Source organism: Rhincodon typus, chromosome 2 (assembly GCF_021869965.1).
Source record: "Rhincodon typus isolate 14 chromosome 2, sRhiTyp1.1, whole genome shotgun sequence".
In the NCBI taxonomy this organism is placed as follows: domain Eukaryota; kingdom Metazoa; phylum Chordata; class Chondrichthyes; order Orectolobiformes; family Rhincodontidae; genus Rhincodon; species Rhincodon typus.
Window position 1 is genome coordinate 100,612,306 of NC_063333.1, and position 22,797 is coordinate 100,635,102.

The following is a 22,797-nucleotide window of genomic DNA, read 5'->3' on the forward strand; positions in this document are numbered from 1 at the left end:
AAAGTAGATTGATAATTATTGCAAGGCTTCCGAGAGAGAAACCCTTCATGAAATTTACAAAATTGACACTTAGTTGAATTCAGGTGAAACTCAGTCCTCTGTTTCAATTTGGCAGCCCACGGCACATTGAAAATCTGTGCTAGAGAAAAGAAGCAAGGTTTTCTCTAAATGGAATTGTCCTCCTTGTTTTTTTCAACAGATCCTTGTGGTGAAGAAGGTCTCTCAGAATATTTCAGGGACTATGAACAATGGGTCGAATTTTCCCATTTGCTGTTAAAGTGAGTGAGATGTTGGGCAAGTTATTTCCTAAATCTTGTTGTGAATGAGATGGAAGTGTTCTCCACTGCTGCAACTTTCTAATTTCCATTCCTCTGGTGCCATATGTAATGCCTAACTTCACACAATTCAGATGCTGCGAGCCGGGAATGACCACTCACACTGTGCTGCTTGTCTTTAAAGTCTCAGCACATGCATCACAGAAATCTAACTACTTCCCTACCTATTGGACAAATATTAAGGCACTGGTGGACGGGGCTTTAGAGAATGTCAGCCTTTATCTTGGCTGACTATAGAAAGAGGCCATGCTACGAGACCCAGACAGCTTAGACAACGTTAGCAGCATGGGTCAATGTTGTGTCAACTTGTGATAAGGAAAGCCCTACCAGTGCAGGAAGAAGTTCAATGATCTTCTGCACGAGTAAGTGGCACCAGCTCCTGTGCATGTTATTTCACAGTTAAAGGACCAGTACTCACTCTACCTCAGCCACTGCACACCCATCACCCTGAGACTGATAGACTACAAGCCTCAGTATCGCACACATCAGGTTTACTCAAGAGCTCACATCCAGTTCATCCTCTACAACTGTGGTCTCCAACATTCAGATCACAATTGATTGATTGATTGCAGAGTGTCTGACCGCCCTCGCTGTAATAGGTCATCATGCTGCTGCATGAGTTCTACTTCAGGAAGCCATATGGTACAGAAAAGTGCATGCTCTTAACAGGTTTTGCCAATTTGTTATTTTAGTTTGGCCCGGATGGACTGTCATCGCAGGTAACATAGGTTTTGCAATGCTAATGCAAACAAATGAATAAGAAATATACTGGGGACTGATGATAGAGCCAATTTATTACAATACTAGAAACACAGGAGACTATTTGGCTCACATGCCCGTGCAGACTCTCTGCAACAGCAGCTTACCTAGTCCCATACCGCTACTTGTTCTGCATAGACCTGTAATTTTTCTTCTTTAGCTGCTTACCCAATAGGTCCATGCAGCATAAAGAAGAAGGGAATGCTACCTCACCCCACATCCAAGATGACCAGGGGCCCCAGAAACAAATCCCGACACAGATGTGACCTCCCCTGCTACCATACTTGAAATTAGCCATCAACATTCTGGATGTTCCAGAGGCCTGTCTGCAGAGTGACCAGCAGCAGGACGATGCCATGAAGTATATGGTGAAGCACTAATGGTGAGTGATGAACCTGGACCATTTAAAAAAAACTAAAAATGTACAACTTCGATACAGAATGCAAAAATGAATTTTTGTTAACAACTGTAAAAGAGAAGAGCATTTGCTTTATAATTCTCTAAGTTATACTGATAAGTAAAACAGAGAATTTGAAGTGACACACAGTAAATTTAAGGATCTTTCTTTCCTTTGTATTGTACACCTTCAGACAAAGAAAGCTGATGAGCTGAAGACTATTTTGGAAGCTTAACAGTTATTTGTTTCTAAACCAGCAGTAAAAGGTAAGGCCTGAACTGAAGCATCATTTCACTTTTGCCATTTTCTGGCAAATAACTAGAAATCATTCACAAATGGCAAAGTAATTAAGGAAACAATGACTGTCTCTTTATTCAAAGATTTAAGAACAAAGAAATAACAACCAGAGCATGTCACTTGGTGCTTCCACAGTAGCAAGGCGAGTAGAATACCTGCCCAACGACATCTTTAAAGCAGAACCTGAAGGACTGGGAATGCTTCTCACTGTAGTTTGATGAATCCATCAACATGACCGACTCAGACCAGCTGATGGTTTTTGTGTGCATGGGTGTAAAGGGCATAACAACTAAAAAGGATCTTCTCACCCCTTCACTCCTCAAAGGGAGAACTAGAGGTAAGGACATCTACAATGAATTCAAAAGTTACATGCTTCAGAAAAAACATTTCAATCAAGAAACTGACTTCCACCACAACTGATGGCACAGCAGTTATGTCTGTTGCAAATGCAGGACTCCTTGAATTTTTCAGAAATAATCCTGATTTCCATTTTTATGTCAATTACCAATGTATAATCCACCAGCAAGCATCAGCAAGTAAAGTTGTGGGCTTTTCCGAATCAATGAAAATTGCCGTTAAGATTATAAACTCAATTTGAATACTACTTGTTAAAATCCTTACTCAATGATCTCAATGCTGTCTAGGGTGAACTAATATTCCATGCTGATGTGAATTAGTTAGTCAAGGGAAGGTCCCACAAAGGTCTTCTAGGTCTGATGTCTGAAGTCAGCTACAACTGGGCCATGAAGCCCAAGAAAGGCACAGGCATTAGCAGACATTAGGTTCCTCACTCTGTACAAGGACAGGTTTACGGAGACAGCCATACGCTGAGCAATGGGTAACCAATCCAATAAGCTCTATTATGCTGTGGTGCTGTAGCACCACTAATGCTAACTCTTTCATCTTCGGCACAAGTTTTCTTCCACCTTTTACAATTAATTCCCTCTCTTCTCCTATATATGCACTAGTGGCACCCAGAGAAACCTCATCAGAAAAATTCAGTGGCAACCACAGATATACTGGACCCTGCACTATTCTTTTAACTGTGGCTACTTAATATCAATGGCAACTCAAAAGGAGAATGAGGCAGCTCAACCTCACTCCAGATGCTGCTTCCTCACAGGAAGACAGAATGGTACCAGCAGGTGCCCTCAGAGAGGGAGTAGCAACATGTACCTCAGAAGTTTCTTCTCAGGGCACTTCAAGGTGCCCTGCCCTTCTACCTTCCCCAGTTTGTGATCCTAAAGCCTGCAGTAGGACAACCTTAGAAGGATGAGCTGCAACTGGGCAGGAGATTGTCAGCAGGTCTGGGCCATCTAAAGCCAATGACAGCAGTGGTTGACCACACAAGCCTTCCACATCAACAGGGCCAATTACAGAACTGGCTCCCATCACTTCAGCTGCAGAGTCTGGGACAGTACCTCGACAATATGGGAGCAAGACGATGAAGAAAACATACTAGGATGTATAGATGTAGTGGGGATACTATATATTTCTATTTGCACTGTTACAATGTTTTCTGGAGTACTACCTTCACTGTCGAATGCGGTGAAGTCACAATCATGATAGATGAGAAACCCCTTCATTCATTTCAAAGATGTAAGACTTTACAATTACTCATCTCTCACAAGAGACTGATTATTTGATGGTAGATAGCTTTATCCATCAAGGATCCTAGAATCTTAACTTAAGGACAGCAGTCAAGGCATTACATGTTATTACTGAAACTAATGGCAATGTCCAGGAAAAATGTCAAGGACTGTCTTGCACACATCCTTCAACATTTTCACTTACTGCATGAGTGAGAGTATGGAATTGGTGATAATTCCACACTTGTCTGTAAGGAAAGGTTATTCCTTTGTGTGAGTTTTTTTAAGGGAAACAGTGACGTTTCAAGGGTTGGAGATGTCATGCTCACATATTCCCTATGCCTTATTGTGCAGTAGCCTGATGAAGAAAGGCTCAAAGATGTTTCCTCAGGATCCATGTCAACATGGTGGGAATCATGAAGAAATACACCACACATCACTCTGGTGCTGTATCCTTGTGGTTGCCTTAAGAACTACCTAACATTAATGCCATGTGATGTAACTGTGTAATAAGATACACTGTCTTATTGTTGCTTTGTCCCTAACAGTGATGTAAGGCAAGTTATGTGTGTATACTTTAAAGTGGGATCATCTAAAAATATCATTTGTACATTAACTTGGATAATGAAACATTTATTCAGAACACAAAGATGAAGAACTACAAAATTCAGATGTTCTTTGAACTAAATGTGGGCTGCTTGTCAGATGAGCAACAAATCTGCAAACAAGTAAATAATGTCTGGACCAGCTCAGTCTTCCTGGAAGTGGGTTGCCATAGGGTCATACCTGGCCCCTTGGGCTCTATAATACATTGCTCTGTCCTGCTTTCTTAGCTGGTCCACCTGTTTAATGTCCTGTTCATCTGCCTGATCTTCCTTGTCAGATTGCTGTTAATCCTCCATTTCATTTTCACCCAGGATATCACCAATTTGTTGGTTCCAGTTGTGGAGGGGATAACTTGCCATAATGATACGGGACATCCAGAGCTACTGCAAGGCTTTGTTGATGCAGTCCAGGCATCGAAAGCTTATCTTCAGGAAACCTATGGTTGGTTCCATTATAGCTTTGCTAGAAGTGTGACCAGTGTTGTATCTTCTTTCTGCATCAGCATGTATGTTTCATAATGCTTGGTACGGTGACTGGCATCACAAAGTAGCTGGATGTTTAGTGAATAAAAATACTTTACATTGTTTTCTAATCACCTCTGGAGCAGGTGGGACTTGAACTCGGGCCTCTTGGTCCAGGGGTAGGACACTACTACTACATATTACAGGTATTTCTCCTATAATGTGATAGTTGCGTTCTTGTGTGACCTTGTGCTACAGCGAATTGCCACAGGAAATCATGTTATAGGGAAATTGCTAAACCTGTACAGCAGAAAGTTTGCGTTATCCAAACAGCGCCCACTATTCATCAATCGCATTACAGCCAATTTGTGTTAACAAAACATGCGTTATAGCAGAAATACCTGCACAGGATTTTTGGAGTTCTCAAATGGAAACTTCAGTGGCAAGTGTTCCATCAATTATTCCTCGAATCAACAGAAACACTGGCAATATTCATCTGGCTCAAAACTTGCTGTCATGGGTGTGTGCTCTCCTGGTTACCATTAACAATCTTTTGGGAAACTTTGAATATATTTGTGATTGTGAACCATACATGCCTCATTTTTAATGCCTCAACACTACCGGAAGAAAATCCATGCCATTTTCATCCCACTGTAGAAGGGACCCTACCAATCCTCAGCAAACAATGTGATCTGTAAAATACATTTGAAGAAAGCTCCAGCATTTTGTGTATAAATGTGCGATTATTTTGTGCTGCTGGGAGTCCCATGCATAACAATAGGTATCAATGACAGAATGATGAACAGCCCCTAAGCAAAAACAAGAGAGAAATAGAGTAAGACTGAAACTTGGAAAGTAAAGGAAACAGACAGATGCAAAGGTTATGCTTTAAGATTGTTAAACTCAAATTACACATTGATGATAATTGCAAAACTTAACAACTTGTTGGATTTCAAACAGTGAAAGGGTAGTAATGCATGTTGGAACACCTATGTACAATGCAGTGTTTAGGTTGAGAGTTTATAATTTAGTAAGCATCCATTATCAGTTGCATGAAGCACATACGCAACACACTTTGCCACTAAAGCAAAGAGCCCAAATCATTTGTGGCTTATTTGTACACGAACTTTGATGACTGATCAATTCTGCTTCAGTATTGGAAGAAAACCCAGGAGCAAAGATTTGTTTTTATTCTCAAGTGTGCATGGTTTATGACTCGAGCAGGAAGCAAATAAATATGGGTAACTTAATATAGTAGTAGAAAAATACATTTAATAAAGAAGATTAATCTTCCAATGTTAAAAAGAATTGTAAGTTTAATTATACAAAACACTTACCATGTTAAATATGGCCATAACTAATATAACTGTGGTGGTTGTCATTGTGAGTGTAAGCCGTGGTAAAGGTTTGTTCGCAATTATCTCAGAAGATTTCAAAATCCATGCCAAGGATGCTGAAGCCTTCTTGCTACATTGCTACATGGAAAAGAACCATTAGTTAAAATGTTAAAATTCTTCAACTGCATCCTATGCATACAGTCAAGTTAAATATATTTACCAGCTTACAGTTGTTTCAAAAAGCACTCAAATCACAAAGATGTGCCCAAATGTACAAATTCAAGCGCTTACTTTATTAAAAGGAGCAGGAGTAAGCCATTAAGCTCTTCAAGCCTTGTTGCCATTTAGTAAGATCACGGCTGATCTGTGGCCTAACTCCATAAACCTGCCTTTAGCCCATATGCCTTAATACCTTTGCTTACAAAACAAAATCCATCTCAGATTTAAAACTAACAATTGATCTAGCATCAATTGTCCTTTGTGGAAGAGATTTCCAAATGTCTACCACCCTTTGTGTGTAGAAGCACTTCCTAATATCTCTCCTGAATGGTCTGGCCCTAATTCTCAGATTATTCTGCCTTGTCCTAGAATCCCCAACCAGTGGACTAATTTATCCTAATCTACCCTGTCTTTTCCTCTTAATAACTTGAAGGCTTTCATCAGATCACCCTTTAACCTTCCCAATTCTAGATAAAACAGACCTAATTTGTATATTCTCTCCTCATAACAACGCCTGAAGTCTCAGTATCACTCTTGTAAGCCTACGCTGTACTCCCTTCAAGACGAATATATCCATCCTCAGGTGCGGTGACCAGATCTGCTTCCAGTGATGTTTAATCAGAATTTTGTCAAACTGCAGCATAACTTCTGCATCTTTATAGTGCAGTCATAAACTTATAAATTAATTCAGCACATATTTTCCTGTTGATCTCCACTGTATAACAAAACTGTCATGCAACATTCTAAAACCATTAAAATCATGGAATAGCAACAACATATAACGAGAACACTGATCCAAGTCTGTGTCAGTTCCTTAAAGAACAATCCAATTAATCTCTGTCTCCTGCCAATTCCCCCAATCTGTGCAATTATTTCTCCCTCAAATATTTATCCAACTTCCTTTTGAATATTACTAGTGAATCTGTAGCTATAGGTAGTGCATTCCAAAACCTAACACCTGTTGCTTATAATTATTGTGATTTAGCTGTTTATTTGCCAATTGCCTTAAATCTGTGGTCTCTCATTCTCAGCATCAGAAATAGTTTCCCTTTAGTTAGTTTATCTAAATTATTCACTGATTTTAATTTACTCTGCTCAAAGAAATACAATCACAGCTTCTTTGGCCTATCCATGTGACTATAATTCTTATCCGCAGGAACACAGTAAATCTTTTCTGTAGCCCCTGCAAAGCCTTCATGTAGGTATGGTACTCAGAATTGGATACATAACTTTAGTTTTGGGTCAAATAGCATTTCACAGATTTATAATTTCTAGAATACGTGCTTATGTTTCACAACACTATAAAATGTATGCAACAAAGCCCACTCTTCACTGACACTACATATCTATGCAAGATTATTTCTAAAGATGAAATGTGCACTTAAAATAAAGGGTAAAACAAAAGGTCTGTTCAATCATCAGTCCTCAAACTCCAGTGGAATAATGATAATATCACTAGAGTAGTAATCCAGGTAATGCCCTGGGGGCATGTGTTCAAATCCCACCATGGCAGTGAAGTTTTAATTGAATCAGTGAAATAGGAAACTTGTCTCCATAATGGTAACTATTAAATTATCTTCAATTGTCTAAAAAGCCATCTGGTACAATGATGCACTTTAGGGGGGCAAATCTTAAGCTGATAAATATTACACAAATGCCAGAAGAGCTCTTGTGGAGCACTGGTAGTGTTCCTACCTCTGGGTCAGCAGGCCTGGATTCAATTCCACCTCTGCTCCGGAGGTGTCATTACATTCCTAAACTGGTTGATCAAAAATACCTACACAAATGGCAGGCAATGATCTCTCTTGTCATCAGCTTTGCTTTGACATTCAATGGGACAATGATTCAGTCAACAAATCTCCCACAATCAGCATCCTGGTTGGGTTGGCTAAAGGTCACTATTTATCAGAAACTCAACTGGAAGACCCACATTAATATTCTGGTTTTGACACCAGGATAACTGAGCAAAGGACCCACTTCTTTGTTACCTAAGGCTGCCAAACAACCGACAGCCCACAAGTAAGGAGTTGATGGTGTACATTCCACTTGCCTGGACATATGCATCTGAAAAATCATTCAAAAACAACCAATAACATCCTTTACTGAACACTACACTTGATTGGCAGTCTATCAGCTAGTTTAACACTCACTGGGGATGTACTATGAGTGCACTGTGTCGTGTCTACATGATGCCCTGTCACAAGTCATCATTGCTTCAAAATTTACAATCTCCACTACCTCAAAGCTTTAGAATGGTTGTGTTTCATGTTGATCCCTTTGTCACTTTTGAACTTCTGCTCTATATAGTGCTAAAGCAGATTAATGTAAATATCTCCTGTGGCATTTCTGCTCCTAATATGAAACAATAGTGTAAATCCTTTTCCCACTTAAATTCTAAGTTCTCCAAGTTTGCCTAAATTGTTAATAAGTATGCTGTCTCTCTGCACTGGGGATTGGTTTCATTCTTGTTGATGTTTATGATAAAAGAAAAGGCATCTGTTATGTCAATTGAGATATAATGAACTCCCATTTGTGAATCACAACACAGTTTGGTCAGCATTCATTAATTTACAACCACTTTCACTTACTAGCTTAAGGAAATGCATGATAGAGGTGACGATTGTTTTTTAAAAAGCGATAGATTGCCTGAAGAGGCTGTTGCGTTTTTAGCAATGGTTTCTTGAATATAATTTGCATTACATTTTAAGAAAATTAAACTGTTTTGGTGATCTCATAAATAAACACATATATCTGCTTAAGATAATAAATTAACAAATAGGTATTTATGTTCATGTAGTTGATGGCTATCAATAAGTTATTGTTTTCTTTATTCTTAAATAAAAGACATGAACACTCACTAGAAGCTGTCCTGCAAAACAGGTGAAGAGAATGAAGACAAGTGTAAGGAAAGCAGTTCCAAATGAAATCCCAAGAATAGAAGTTCTACAACAAATTCAAACATTAAAGTTAAAATAAACGTATGTTGATCATGTCCAAAAATAATATTAATAGTTTCAGAATTAACCAACAAATGTTTCAACTTTTGCTTGCAATCAAAACAGCACCACACATCTCACAAAATGTCCTACATGTATTATATATCTTATGAATTGTTGTCACTTTGGTGATACGGATAGATTTGATAAACATATTGCACACTGGACTCAACAAAGCAACAGAATGAGAGGAATACAATTCATTTACTTTTAGTGGTGTTGATTGGAAGAGGAATGCTGGCCAGAAACCTGCATTAATAGTGCTTTGAGACAACAAGGTGCAGGGCTGGATGAACACAGCAGGCCAAGCAGCATCATAGGAGCAGAGAGGCTGATGTTTCGGGCCTAGACCCTTCATCAGAAAAGGGGGAGGGGAAGGGGGTTCCGAAATAAATAGGGAGAGAGTGGGAGGCGGATAGAAGAGGGATAGAGGAGAGGATAGGTGGAGAGGAAACAAACAGGTCGAAGAGGCGGGGATGGAGCCAGTAAAGGTGAGTGTAGGTAGGGAGTTAGGAAGGGGATAGGTCAGTCCAGGGAGGACGGACAGGTCAAGGGGGCGGGATGAGGTTGGTCGGTAGGAGATGGAGGTGCAGCTTGAGGTGGGAGGAGGGGATAGGTGGGAGGAAGAACAGGTTAGGGAGGCAGGGACGAGCTGGACTGGTTTTGGGATGTGGTAGGGGGAGGGGAGATTTTGAAACTTGTGAAATCCACATTGATACCATTGGGCTGCAGGGTTCCCAAGCGGAATATGAGTTGCTGTTCCTGCAACCTTCAGGTGGCATCGTTGTGGCACTGCAGGAGGCCCAGGATGGACATGTCGTCTGAGGAATGGGAGGGGGAGTTGAAATGGTTCGCGACTGGGAGGTGCAGTTGTTTATTGCGAACCGAGCGTAGGTGTTCTGCAAAGCGGTCCCCGAGCCTCTGCTTGGTTTCCCCGATGTAGAGGAAGCCACACCGGGTACAGCGGATGCAGTATACCACATTGGCAGATGTGCAGGTGAACATCTGCTTGATGTGGAAAGTCTTCTTGGGGCCTGGGATGGGGGTGAGGGAGGAGATATGGGGGCAGGTGTAGCACTTCCTGCGGTTGCAGGGAAAAGTGCCGGGTGTGGTGGAGCTGGAGGGGAGTGTGGAGCGGACAAGGGAGTCACGGAGAGAGTGGTCCCTCCGGAAAGCAGATAAGGGTGGGGAGGGAAAGATGTCTTTGGTGGTGGGGTCGGATTGCAGATGGCGGAAGTGTCGGAGGATGATGCGTTGGATCCGGAGGTTGGTGGGGTGGTACGTGAGGATGAGGGGGATTCTTTTTTGGTTCTTATTGCGTGGACGGGGTGTGAGGGATGAGGTGCGGGAGATGTGGGAGACACGGTTGAGGGCGTTCTCGACCACCGAGGAGGGGAAGTTACGGTCCTTGAAAAACGAGGACAACTGAGATGTACGGGAGTGGAATGCCTCATCCTGGGAGCAGATGCGGCGGAGGCGAAGGAATTGGGAATAGGAGATAGCATTTTTGCAGGAAGGTGGGTGGGAGGAGGAGTATTCTAGGTAGCTGCGGGAGTCGGTGGGCTTGAAATGAATATCAGTTTCTAGGTGGTTGCCCGATATGGAGACAGAGAGGTCCAGGAAGGGGAGAGAGGTAGAGAGGTGTTAGAGATGGTCCAGGTAAACTTAAGGTTGGGGTGGAAGGTGTTAGTGAAGTGGATGAACTGTTCGTGCTCCTCGTGCTTTGGTTTCTTTAACATCCACCTGAACCACTGGACTAAGCAGACAAAACCTTTGTTTATGGTCTCAGCTTCTTTAACTGACTACCACCGAAGATATGTAGTTAACAATTTGAATGGAGCATTAACTCTCAATCTTTCGGCTCAGAATGAGAATAATTCTAAATAAATGTGTTAACACTTTTAGAATCCAGCTGATATGCAAAGGAGTCACTGGCTGCATTCTTAAATTCCAACATAATAGAATTACGTGAATTTAAAGTCATGATTCCTTACTGCTTTAAAGTCCAATCTCAGCCAGTGTGGTAAACACTGGCCCATGATACAGCCTACCTCCAAAAATGGAAAACCTAGTAGAACAGCTGTCCCAAATTGCTGGTCAACATAATTTACGCACCCTAGTATCCAATTTACATGGGCATGGGTGCCATTGACAAAGTTGGATTTTGCTCTTTAGCTTGATCATGGTATGCAACATGACTAAGTATGGTATGGAGAAGAGAAAACAGAAGTTTGCTCTCCTAATTATAAAGCAAAATTTCTTGCAGTGACTCTATTAACATGCATTACAAAGCAATCACTGAATGAAGGCAAACATACATGTGTAAAAGACCTCATTTGCCAAACGAGCCTTATATTAAAGTTCTGTCCAATTTTACAAGTTACATGCACATTGTCTTACAAAACATACCCAATGCATAATGAGGCTTGGCTGCAAGCCCAGACATTCTTTTCTAAACAAAAACAGGTGCACACAAGGGGAAAGAAGTGCTTGTATCCTACACATTAAAGACTACAGTGGTTCAACATTTCTCCACATTCCTTCCAGGAAAATTGGGCTGGGTAAAAAACTGCTGGCCAAGAAACTGACGCCCACATCTCAAGTTTGAATAAAACTAAAGGAAATTGTGCAAACATACTTACTTTGGCAACACCAGAATCTGAACGATGAAGATACAGAAAAATATGAGGCAAGCACAGGTGACATAGTACTTGAAGGCTGGAAGTGTAGTTGCCCGATACTACAGGAGTTAATATGAAAATACGAATGAATCAAAGAGCTAATGTAAAAATAAAGTGCACATTACTATAAATTCTTATTTTTCTCAGTACAGTGAGGTAATGGCCCCAGATGTTGTGAGAGGGCTTTTGTTAAATCAACCTGAAGTAATCAGTCTTCCTATAAACCAATATGTACATGTTCCCAAGCAGTCTTGCAATAACAAAGTACTGTAGATGCTGGAAATCTGAAAGAAAAACAGAGGTTCTGGAAATATTCAGCAGGTCTGGCAGCATCTGTCAAGTGAGAAACACAGCATTAATGCTTCAAGTTGGCTACCATTAGAACTGCTAAAGTGTATAAAAAAGGACAGGGTGACTGAACACCTTTAAAACTTTCAGCTCTTCTCAGAGTGTCAGCATAGACTTGTAAAGGTAAGACATCTGACAAACTTGATTGAAATTTTGAAGATTTAACAAAAGTATGGATGGGGGAATATCTATTAACTTTATTTATATTTCCTTCCAGAAGGCATTTGATAAAGTTTTTCAAAAGATACTGTTATATAAAGCTGAAGTTGATGGAAGTGAAGGCTAATTATTTATGTGATTAAGAATTATTTGATGGCAGGAGATGGAGGATGTGGATAAAAGACATGTATAATTGGCAGCATATGGCAAGTGGTATCCCACAAGAAACTATATTGGGGCCTCAGCTACTTATCACATTTCTTAATCAATTAGATTCCAGAATGGAAAGCAGATGAAAAAGATAGGTGGTAGTGTAGAGAGCATCACGGAAGCATAAAATTACAGAGTTATTGATAGATTAAGTGAATGGACAAAACTATGGCAAATACATTCCAAGAGGAGAAATGTGAAGTCATCTGTTTAGAATCTAAGAAAGGATAGACCAGAGTAATTTCTAAATGATGCAAAGTTAGAAAAAGACAAGGTACATAGAGAACTGGAGGTTCATTGACCATTAAAATGTCACGAAGCCTGCACATAATAATCAAAAGAAATAGTAAAATGCTGGCCCTTAGATTATAAAAATGATGCATGGACACCAAGGGTTAAACTATGTGGAATCAATATACTAACTTTGTTGCATTTCCCAGAACTTGAGGAATGATTTGATCAAAGTTTCCAAGGTATCATGGAGAACAGTTAGGTTAGATAGAGAGCAAGTCTTTCTGCTGGAAGACTGGGGACATGAACTAAAAATTAGAGCTGGACCTTTCAGCAGCTGATTTAAGAAACACTTCCACTGATAAATTGTGGTAGAAGCTTAGAACTTCCTTTCATATCTGACAATTGATGTTTGATCAATGTTAATTTTAAATTGTGTTTCATAGACTTTTGTCAGCCAAGGTATTATGGGATAGGGCAAAATTATGTTAGAGATCTCACTGAATTACACCACAAACTTGAGGGTTTAAAATGCCTCATCTTGTTCCTAAGTTCCTCATTTTTATAAGGGCAACCTGCCACCTAACCCCCAAGTATCTCACCACTGACCGAGATGTCTCTCGTCTCTCCACTTCTTGCATTAATCCTCCCATTGAAACATCAAAACTTTGATTCAAGCTGTCATCTTTCAATACATCATAGTCCTAATTCAATTTACAAAGGACTAGTACCATCTCCTACAGTCACAGTGCATCTCCCTTTTAAGATATGGAGGTTGCCTTTAAATAGCACTTGTCAGAACAATATTGGCCCCAAAACTGATTCATTCACTTAACAAGCAAAGCAGAAATTGATTAAAACATCAAAGGTTAGGAGTGTAATATGTTGCCTGTGATCAAATAAATAGGTGCCATTAACTCCAAACCTGTAGTTGGCTTATCTAATTTCATCCCAAATATCTTACATCTATACATCAATATTTTAGTTAAAAGTGACTCTTACCTCTTTCTCTAATTCTTGATTGTGAAAGAAAAGGGAAATTCTTTTAATGTCATCAGATTTTAGCCACTGTCTGTAAAACAAACACATTTTCAATAAACTGTCCTATTAGTTCTCAAACAGATGTTAGTTTTTCTAAAAATAAAGTGCAGATATTGTCATCTGGAATTGACTTCCAATAAATGCATAACTGATCCAAAACAAGACACTAATATATTAAACTGACAGAAGTTAATCCTAGGCTACAACCATTATCTGTTTCTGAAGCTCTAACTTCTGACAAATCTCTCATTTAGGTCACTCATTAGTACAGTTATTGAAAAGTGCTCCATCTTGAAATTCAGTGACAGAAACAGCCAATTCAAGTGAATTTTAAGAATTTAATAAAAACAAAAGTCTACAGTCCTCATTACTGCTATAATTACCATTTACTGTAGTTTTGGTTCTTTCTGGAGCGTCTGGAAGATGCTGCTGACCCTCATACTGTGCTGCAGTGCCACTGCCTTTGTTCACCTACCCAAGTCACTAGCTGAAACTGCCCCATGAAACATAGCTGATAACCTGGATCATGATGCTAGTTTCTCTCCTTGACTGCAATTTGAGAATAAAAAGGGCAAGATAGTCTGAAACAGAAGAATAAGACAATGTGACAGAAGAGAAAGAGAGAGAGAGAAGCAAAAGTGACTGTTTATTCATTGCATTGAGGGAGTGACATAAGCCCTTACTCTTCTTAGCCTTTGTGCCCTTAGGTTTTCAACACTACATCGATGGTGTGGGCGCACTTCTGAAATGAAGCTTGGTAGATGCCATCACGATAAAGGATTTAGTTGGAAGTATGCAAAGTAACTCTGACTTGACACCAGCTTTGCCATACCCTAGCCAACATGCTAGCATAATGTCACAGGCCTGAAAGCATGTTAAACATTACAAAAGAACCCCTCCCATTCCCACCTTCACATTTAAAAGAGATCATCAGCTTCCAACATGTTACTTGCGGGTTTAAGTTCTTTTAGCTGCTAAGTTTTATTTATTTATTTATGCTTTCCACAGTTGTTTTGAGCTGCAAAAGTCTACAGGGAGTAGTGTGGCAGTGCTAAGTATTTTGTTGACTTCAGGGCTTCTACATCAAACAGATACTTCCAGTTGGAAGACAGGATGTTGAAGGGAGATTTGTTAGAAGTGTTTAAGATTCTGACAGATTTGGATAAAGTAGACAAAGAAAAACTGACAGGTGGGGGATAGATTTAAGGTTTTGGGCAAAATATACAGGGGGTGAGAAGAACAAATTTATTTTTAATTTAATACAATGATAGTTATACCTTAAAATTCACAGTCTAAGAGATTGATGGAAATGGAGACACTGAATGATTTCAAAAGAAAACTGATGGGCACATGGGAGATGGCCTGGCAATGGGGATAAGGTAGAGCTTTGGTACTGACTGGATTTTCTACTGAGAGCTGACGTGAACTCAGTGGGCTAAATGAACGCTTTCTGTAATGACTTTATGACATGACTGCATTGATAGGGCTTCCTCCTGAAAAAAAAGCCCAATTCAGAGGATCACCAGAGGCCACAGAGAGCTGAAAATGTCAATATGAGGAGGATGGGAGAGGAGTTGTGGGGAAAGGACTCCCAGTAGGAAGCCATAAACACCCAAGGTTTTTACAGAGCAACTCTCTCAAGTGAACCTCACTGGTGGTAAATGTTTAAGCTTATCTGCACTCCAATCAAACTGTTTGGGTGCATTCCTCAAAGCTAATTGGCACTGATTACAAACTGACAGAATCTGAACAAATCATAAAAAGTGATCAGGCACCATACACACAGCATACACATAAATTGTACACCTATGAGGAGCAGATTATGGCAGATAAAAGGCTGAGTGAATATGGGCAAAGTGGTCGAGAAACTGTGGACAAAGCTATTTGCCCCAGAGGACAATTCCAGAAAGTTGGCACGAAAGTAACATGTATGCCAGGAGAGATGTCACCATTATAAAGAGAGACAGGCAAGCTACTGGCAAATGTAAACTTTGGTTAAATTTGCAACATGAAGAAGGACAGGTGATAAAATCTACAAATTACCAAATGAGGTGCTGATGTGGAAGGCAAGGAAGTGCAGTACAATTTCTGAAAGTGAATGTGAAAATGAATGTGGTGCTAGGAAAAAATTCCAAACTTGCAAAAGGAATTCTGATCCTAGGAGAGAAAGATCTTGTAATAGCTTAAATGAAGTAGAGATGGAACAAGGTGTAAATACCACAAAACGTAGATGCCCTCATGATCGAGATGTCTTAGTGGCTACAAACAAGTCAGAAGGTAAGTTTATAAAAGTTGCCAAACAGAAATAGTTGAAGAACTGGAAAGAATTTGGTGTGCACACTGAGGTACAGTGAGTTAGTGAACAACTAGGCTTATTGCATGGATGGAGATTCACAGGAGAAGTGATTCTTGATGGGATATACAAAGCTGAAGGCAAACTAACATTGAGCTTTGGAAGAGAAAATTGGTGATCGAGATATTACAGTATATTTGTGTAATATCAAAAAGTGATCTGTAATACTAACAAGTGATGTAAATGAATCAATATAAAAACTGCATCTATACAGTTTGAGAAGTTTCAAAGGGAGGTATTTTTGAAACTACCTAAAGAAGCAGGTGATATACAAAGGCAGCTATGGAAATTAAACAAATGTGGTTCAGGATTGAATGATGCAGTGAGGGCATGGTATTTCTCAGGTAGGTCTGTCTTACTGAAAATGGATTGTATTCAACCTGAAGCAGACCCAGCAATTTTCTACTGATATCATAAAAGAAAACTGGCAAGCATCTTCATGAAGTAAGTTAATGATCTTCTGTGGGGAGGTTCGAAGAAATTCGAGGAATGTGTGAAAGATATAATAAAAGGGGAATTTAAGATTGCGTAGGCTTTGAGGCTCTTAAAATGTACTAGGTTTGACATTAAACAGAATAAGTCAGGACTGACTTTGAAACAACCATCTTAATTGAAAAATATTCAGAGCATCCCAATAAATTAGGACACGTCCTCACACAAATATGACACTGCATTCTGGGAAGGACCACACCAATTAAGAAGTTTGATTGGACAGTTTCACCGATTTTACCTGGGGGTGACATTTCATTTTACATTTCAAGTTGTTTTTCTGGGATATATGGGCTGTGATATTCAATGGGACAGGTTCTGTGAGTGCGTGGGAAGTGCTCTTGTTGGAAGACACTGAAGCATGTTTAGTCTTCTTACGTAACAAGAGCAGCTGTACAGGTACTTTACGTCTGCAGACAGCAGTCCTCCCAAGCACCCACACTAGTTGGTAGGTTTGTTCAGACCTGATAAAACACAGAGTTACTTCTGGAAATTTGGTTAACTCTCACACGCACAGGTTCATTATAAAATTTAAATAACCCACTTGTAGGTTGAGAGTAGGTTGACTGGGCTGCCTACACCCGCATTCATTTCCATTTAATGCAGAAGTAGGTAGATTGGAGGTGGGTTATTGCTAATGGGTTTGAGAATGTTAAATTTTCATATCGCACACGAATTAAAACCTATTCATTTGTACAATCTAACTTCCCTTAAACAGAGTTTTCATCTGATGTTGGCTGTGCATGGCAATTTTCCTGTTGTATTTGCATCAGAGGTCCCTAGAATTCCATTGCATATTTTGTTGTGGGTTACATTTTGATCATCAGGGGCCACTTTTCAGATTGCAACACTTTCTTTTTCAGCACTAACTTCTTTATTAGTTGATGCAGCCAAAAAAAGGCATGTTACCAACAGATTTTTTTCCCAAAATAACCAACATAGGTCCACACACAAAAATGCCATCACACATGCATCCTGTAGACTCATAAGATCACAACCAATTTTTAGCACATATGCACAAATCTGGAAGGTTTTAGCCAGGGAGTTACCATCCTTTATACAGCATCTCAATTTCAGTAATACTGATGCAACATTAATTATTATTTGTAGAAGGAAGTTCCAAGTTTCTTCCAAATTTCCAGTGTATAGCTGTTCCCTCATGCAATTTCTAAAGATATGGTTCTATTTTTTAACTATGCTCCCTACCCTTAAACTCCCCTAAATTCATTCAGATATCTCACTACACTTCTTTCATCACAGCAAAGACTACAATTCCGAAGTATTTCAATTACGGTCAAGATCAGAAGAGGAAAGTGAAAGGACTACAGCCAAGTTTGTGGATGACACAAAAATAAGCGGGAAGACAAGTGGTGAGGATGACACAAGAAGTCAGCAGAGAGCTATTGACAGGTTAAGCGAGTAAGCAAAATCTTGGCAGAAGAAATATATTGTGGGAAAATATGAGATTATACACTTTGGCAGGAAGAAGTGGAGTAAAATATTATTTAAATGGAGAAAGGCTGCAAAAAGCAACACAAAAAAATTGAGAATCCTCAACAATGAATCACAAAAAGGTAGCATCCAAGTTCATCAGATAATAGGGAAGACAAATGGGATCAAGTATAAAAGTAGGGAGACTTTTCTCAAATTATAGAGGGCACTTGACAGATGACAGCTGGAATCACATGCACAGTGCTGGGATTCTTATCTAAGGAACGACGTACTGGCATTAGGGGCAGTCCAGGGAAGGTTGGACTAGGCTGGCACCAGGTATGGGAAGACTGACTTATGAGGAGAGGTTGAATAGATTGGATTTGTACTTAATGAAATGCAGAAGAATGAGAGGCAACTTTATTGAAAAATACAGATTCTTAGGGGACTTGAAAGAGTAGATGTAGAAAGATTACTTCAGCTTATGGGAAATTTTTCATTAGAATGGGAATCAAGGGGTTATAGCAAAAGGCCAGGAAAGTAGAGTTGAGAATTATCAGATCAGCTTAGCATACATGATAGCCTACTTCTGCTCCTATGTTAAGCCTTAAGTCTAAAGTGAATCAGAAAATCCCATCTGGTTCACTAAAATCCTTTAGGGAAGGAAATAACTGTGCTTACCTGGTTTGGCCTAAATGTGACTCCAGACCCACAGCAATGTGGTTGACTCTTAACTGTCCTTTGGGAAATTAGGGATGGCCAATAAATGCTGACCAAGCCAGCGACATCCACATCCAATGAATAAAAAAAACACTGCTTGCTAGCCACCACTCCGCTACACTCCACTACTGCATCTTCCCCCACCGCAGTTGTTTTCATGCTGCTTCTGTTTTCCCTGCATCTGGTTTCTCATCAACTCTCCTCCACGTGACACCTTTCTCACTGCTGCTACTTGGTACTCAGGCCTCAAGCTGAAAAATGCCACTCACCTTCCTGCAGCTCATTGTTGCTTCTTTCCTGCATTTGCTGCAGATAGGTTCACTGGTGAGCAGCAGGCATTCAGATCCACTTTAAAATTCAAACGATCAACCTGCCTTTTGGGAGGAATTTAACTATCTGTACACAATCTGTCACTTGCGTGGATTGTCCTGTGATTAAATTTTCCTTAGCATTTTGGGGAGCTTTTGAGGATGAATTTGCCTTCTTTGCCCATGAATTTTGAGCCCTTCCTCATGGTTAATTCTAATGTCAGGATCAAGTTAATCGTATGATACAAAAATATAAAATCCTGATTTAAATCTGATTTAGGTGAGTGATAGGCAGGTTGTCCTCTGCTGACAAGCTGGAGACTTTTAATTCCCGAGCCTTATTCTAATGTGTATCTGCTAATTCTGACCAAAGGTTGGTGGATTTGATTTCATTTGATTTTATTATCATGTGTACGAAAGTACAAAAGTATAGCAGCACAGTGAAAAGCTATAACGTTGACACACAAGGTGCCATCTTAGGTAACCAGGTACAGAATTTTAAGAATAAGAAAGAAAGAACAAAGTTAAAAGTTAAATACTGCAATGATTATGGTATAGTGTAAAACATATGAAATAAGGTTAAAAGCTACACATTGCAGACCTTCTTACTCTTCTGTAGAAAATAAAGTTGCAAGTTCAAACATTGCAGTCTTTCTTAAGTGCTTAGCCATGGTGGGCCCACACTTTGCAGAATCACCTTGAGGCTGGAAGTCCAGGCTAGGCTGACAGACTGCCACATACCGCTGAAGCACCATCACGCCTGACTGAGAGATCGCCATGCTCGACCACTGTGATTTCCATTTTGGGCCAAGAGTCCAACATGCTGGGCTGGGAGGCTGTCACGCTTGGTGTGACATCAATGACAGTAGAAAATCATCTGGGAAGCTAAAACCTCTGAATCTTTTCAGACACTGCCGTGCGGCATCTTTGCCTAAGGATGGTGTGACTTTAATGCTCCACCTTACACTTATCTGTTCTTGTTTTCCATTTTGTATGTACTTTAATTGCCTGTGACATGATTTGGTTAATTAAAAAAAGAGTATGTTGGAAATACTAAATCTTTTTATCTTTTTAGGCTTTTTTTTAGTCTTTTAATTTCTCATGAGTACAGGAACATTTTTTTAAAAATAAGTAAAATATTGTGGATACTGGAAATCTGAGATAAGGAAGTGTTGGATTTTGAGACCTTTCAGGTTCCAAAAATATGAATTTTGGCTCACTCTCCACAGATGCTGCCAGATCCATTGAATGTTTCCAGATTTTCTAGATCTTGAACATAAGAAGTAGGAGCAGTAGTAGGCAATTTGATCTCACTAGCCTGCTTCAGCATTCAGTCACACGATGACTGTGGCCTTAACTCCCCCATCATATTTGGCTCTCTCGTAGATCAAAAATCTGTCTAACCCAGACTCGAATATATATGGTTGTCCAAAGATTAATAACCCTCTGAAAGAAGAAATTCCCCCTCAACCCTATCTTAAATGGGAGACACGTTATACTGAAACTGTGTCTCTTAGTTCTAGACTCAGTTACGAGACATCATCTCTGCATTCACCTTTGCAAGTAACTCATAATCTTGTTTCAATATGATCACCTCTCATTTTTTGACCTCCAATGAGTATATTCAACCTTTCCACTGATGTGAAAGGAATCAACCTGGCAAATCTTCTCTGAACTGCCTTTAGTGCAAGAATATCCTTCCTTAAATAAGGAAACCAAAACTTACACAGTAGATTAGGTGTGGTCTCACCAATCCTCTGTACAGTTGACTTTCCCACTTTTATATTCTATTTCCCATTCAATAATGACCATTTCATTTGCTTTGATAATTATTTGCTGTATTGTATACTAACTTTCTGTAATTCACACATGGAGTCACAGATAGGATAGTGAAGATGATGTTTCATATGTTTGCCTTTATTGGTCAGTGCATTGTGTATTGGAGCTGGGAGGTCATGTCGCGGCTCTACTGGAGATTGGTTAAGCCACTTTTGGAATACTGCATTCAATTCTGGTCTCCCTGCTAAACGAAGGATGTTGTGAAATTTGAAAGGGTTCAGAAAAGATTTACAAGGATATTGCCAGTGTAGGAGTGTTTGAGCTATAGGGATAGGCTGAGTAAGATCTAATTTAAAAGTGACTGAAGGGGCAACATTTTTGCGCAGAGGGTGGTGCGTGTATGGAACGAGCTGCCAGAGGAAGTGGTGGAGGCTAGTACAATTACAACATTTAAAAGGCATCTGGATTGGTATATGAATAGGAAGGGGTTAGAGGCAAATAGGCCAAATGCTGGCAAATAGGACTAGATTAATTTAGGATATCTGGTTGGCATGTATGAGTTAGACTGAAGGTCTGTTCCCATACTGTACAGCTCTATGACTCGGTGACTCTATGAAAACATCCAGATCCCCTCAGTATTTGTAACATTCTCTCATTAAAGTGGATAAGCTCAGATTTTCCCACATTATACTCCATCTGTTATTTTTATTGCCTACTCACTTAGCCAAGCTGTATTCTTTTATAGATTCTTTGCATGCTCCTCATAATATGTTTTCTTACCTACTTGTTTCATGGCAAAAGTTAGCTACGATACATTCAGTCTCTTCATCCAAGTCATCAATGCATTTTGAAAAAATGACCAACTTATCCCAATGAATCCTGCATCTATATTAATATATTACCTCCAACATCATGAGCACTTGTTCAGTAGCATTTTATGGGGTGACTTACTGAATTCCTTTTGGAAATCCTATTACATGACATCTGTTGGTTCTAATAAAACCACCATGTTTGTTACATTCTCAAATAGCACTGATATATTTATCTGAAATGATTTTCCTTTCATTAAATAATGTGGCGACCTCCAGATTGCCACTCTATCGCAGACCTTCCCTTTTGTATTCTCTCCCACCTAGCTCTTTCCCAAGTTCAAAATTTCTTATACTTCTACATTTCCTTCATTCAGAAAAAGGGTCATCAACCAGGAACATTAACACAGCTTCCCTTCGCAGGTGCTGCTTGATCCGCTAAGAATTCCCAAAATTTTTTGTCTTGATTTCAGATTTGAAACCTCTGCAGTATTTTGCTTTTGTTGAAGTGATTTGTTTGTTCCTTCTGGGTTGAAGGGTAGGGGGTTATTTGAACAGTCAGAGGAGAGGTGCATGTTTTTGTAGTCTCAAATGGTATTTGGTTTGAAGTTGTTCAGCTATGCTTGTGCAACAGTGCAGAAGTAGTACAACCTAGTCAATACTATCCTCTTGTAATGAAGCACTTGTTTAACATCAGGTGATTCATCAATAGCAATTTAGTGATGAACTGTAGAACACTGCAAGGCTTCTCAGCTGTCTCTGTTGTTGCAGCCTGTGCTTGCTTTCTGTGACAGGGAAGATTATTACCTGAAATGCCTTCTTCACATGGCTGAAGAGTTCCTTCCAGAATCACAGTGTGTTTTTAGCCATTGAGAGGCATCACTGATCTTTACTGTGCAGCCAATCCAAGTAAAAAGCAAGGAACTGTACCAATTATTATACACAGCCTTTTCAACCTGGCAGGAGCCTTTGATTCTGTCAATTGTGAAGGTTTATGGAGTATCTTCTCAAATTTGGTTGTCCTCAGAAATATGTCACAATTCTCATTCTGCTTCATGACGACATGCAAGCGTATTCCTTATCAACAGATTTAACACATACCCTATCTCAGGGAAGACAAAGATCAAATAAGACAAAGTCCTCACACCAACCTTTTTCATCTAAATAAAATCTAAATGTAAATGTAAATCAGGAACAAAAACAAAGTTGCAGGAAAAGCTCAGCAGGTCTGGCAGCATCTGT

The 22,797-nt window shown here is 39.7% G+C and overlaps 1 protein-coding gene across 1 annotated transcript in view; it reads right to left on the bottom strand.

The window, feature by feature from the left end:
- The window catches only part of adcy2b (adenylate cyclase 2b (brain)), a 94,800-nt gene that overhangs the window by 67,505 nt on the left and 4,498 nt on the right, over positions 1–22,797 (bottom strand). The window contains exons 2-5 of the mRNA XM_020520457.2: positions 13,628–13,697; positions 11,639–11,736; positions 8,859–8,943; positions 5,782–5,919 (exon numbers count right to left, since the gene is read on the bottom strand). Of these exons, the coding sequence (XP_020376046.2) occupies positions 5,782–5,919; positions 8,859–8,943; positions 11,639–11,736; positions 13,628–13,697 (391 nt within the window). The remainder of the gene's footprint in view (positions 1–5,781; positions 5,920–8,858; positions 8,944–11,638; positions 11,737–13,627; positions 13,698–22,797) is intronic.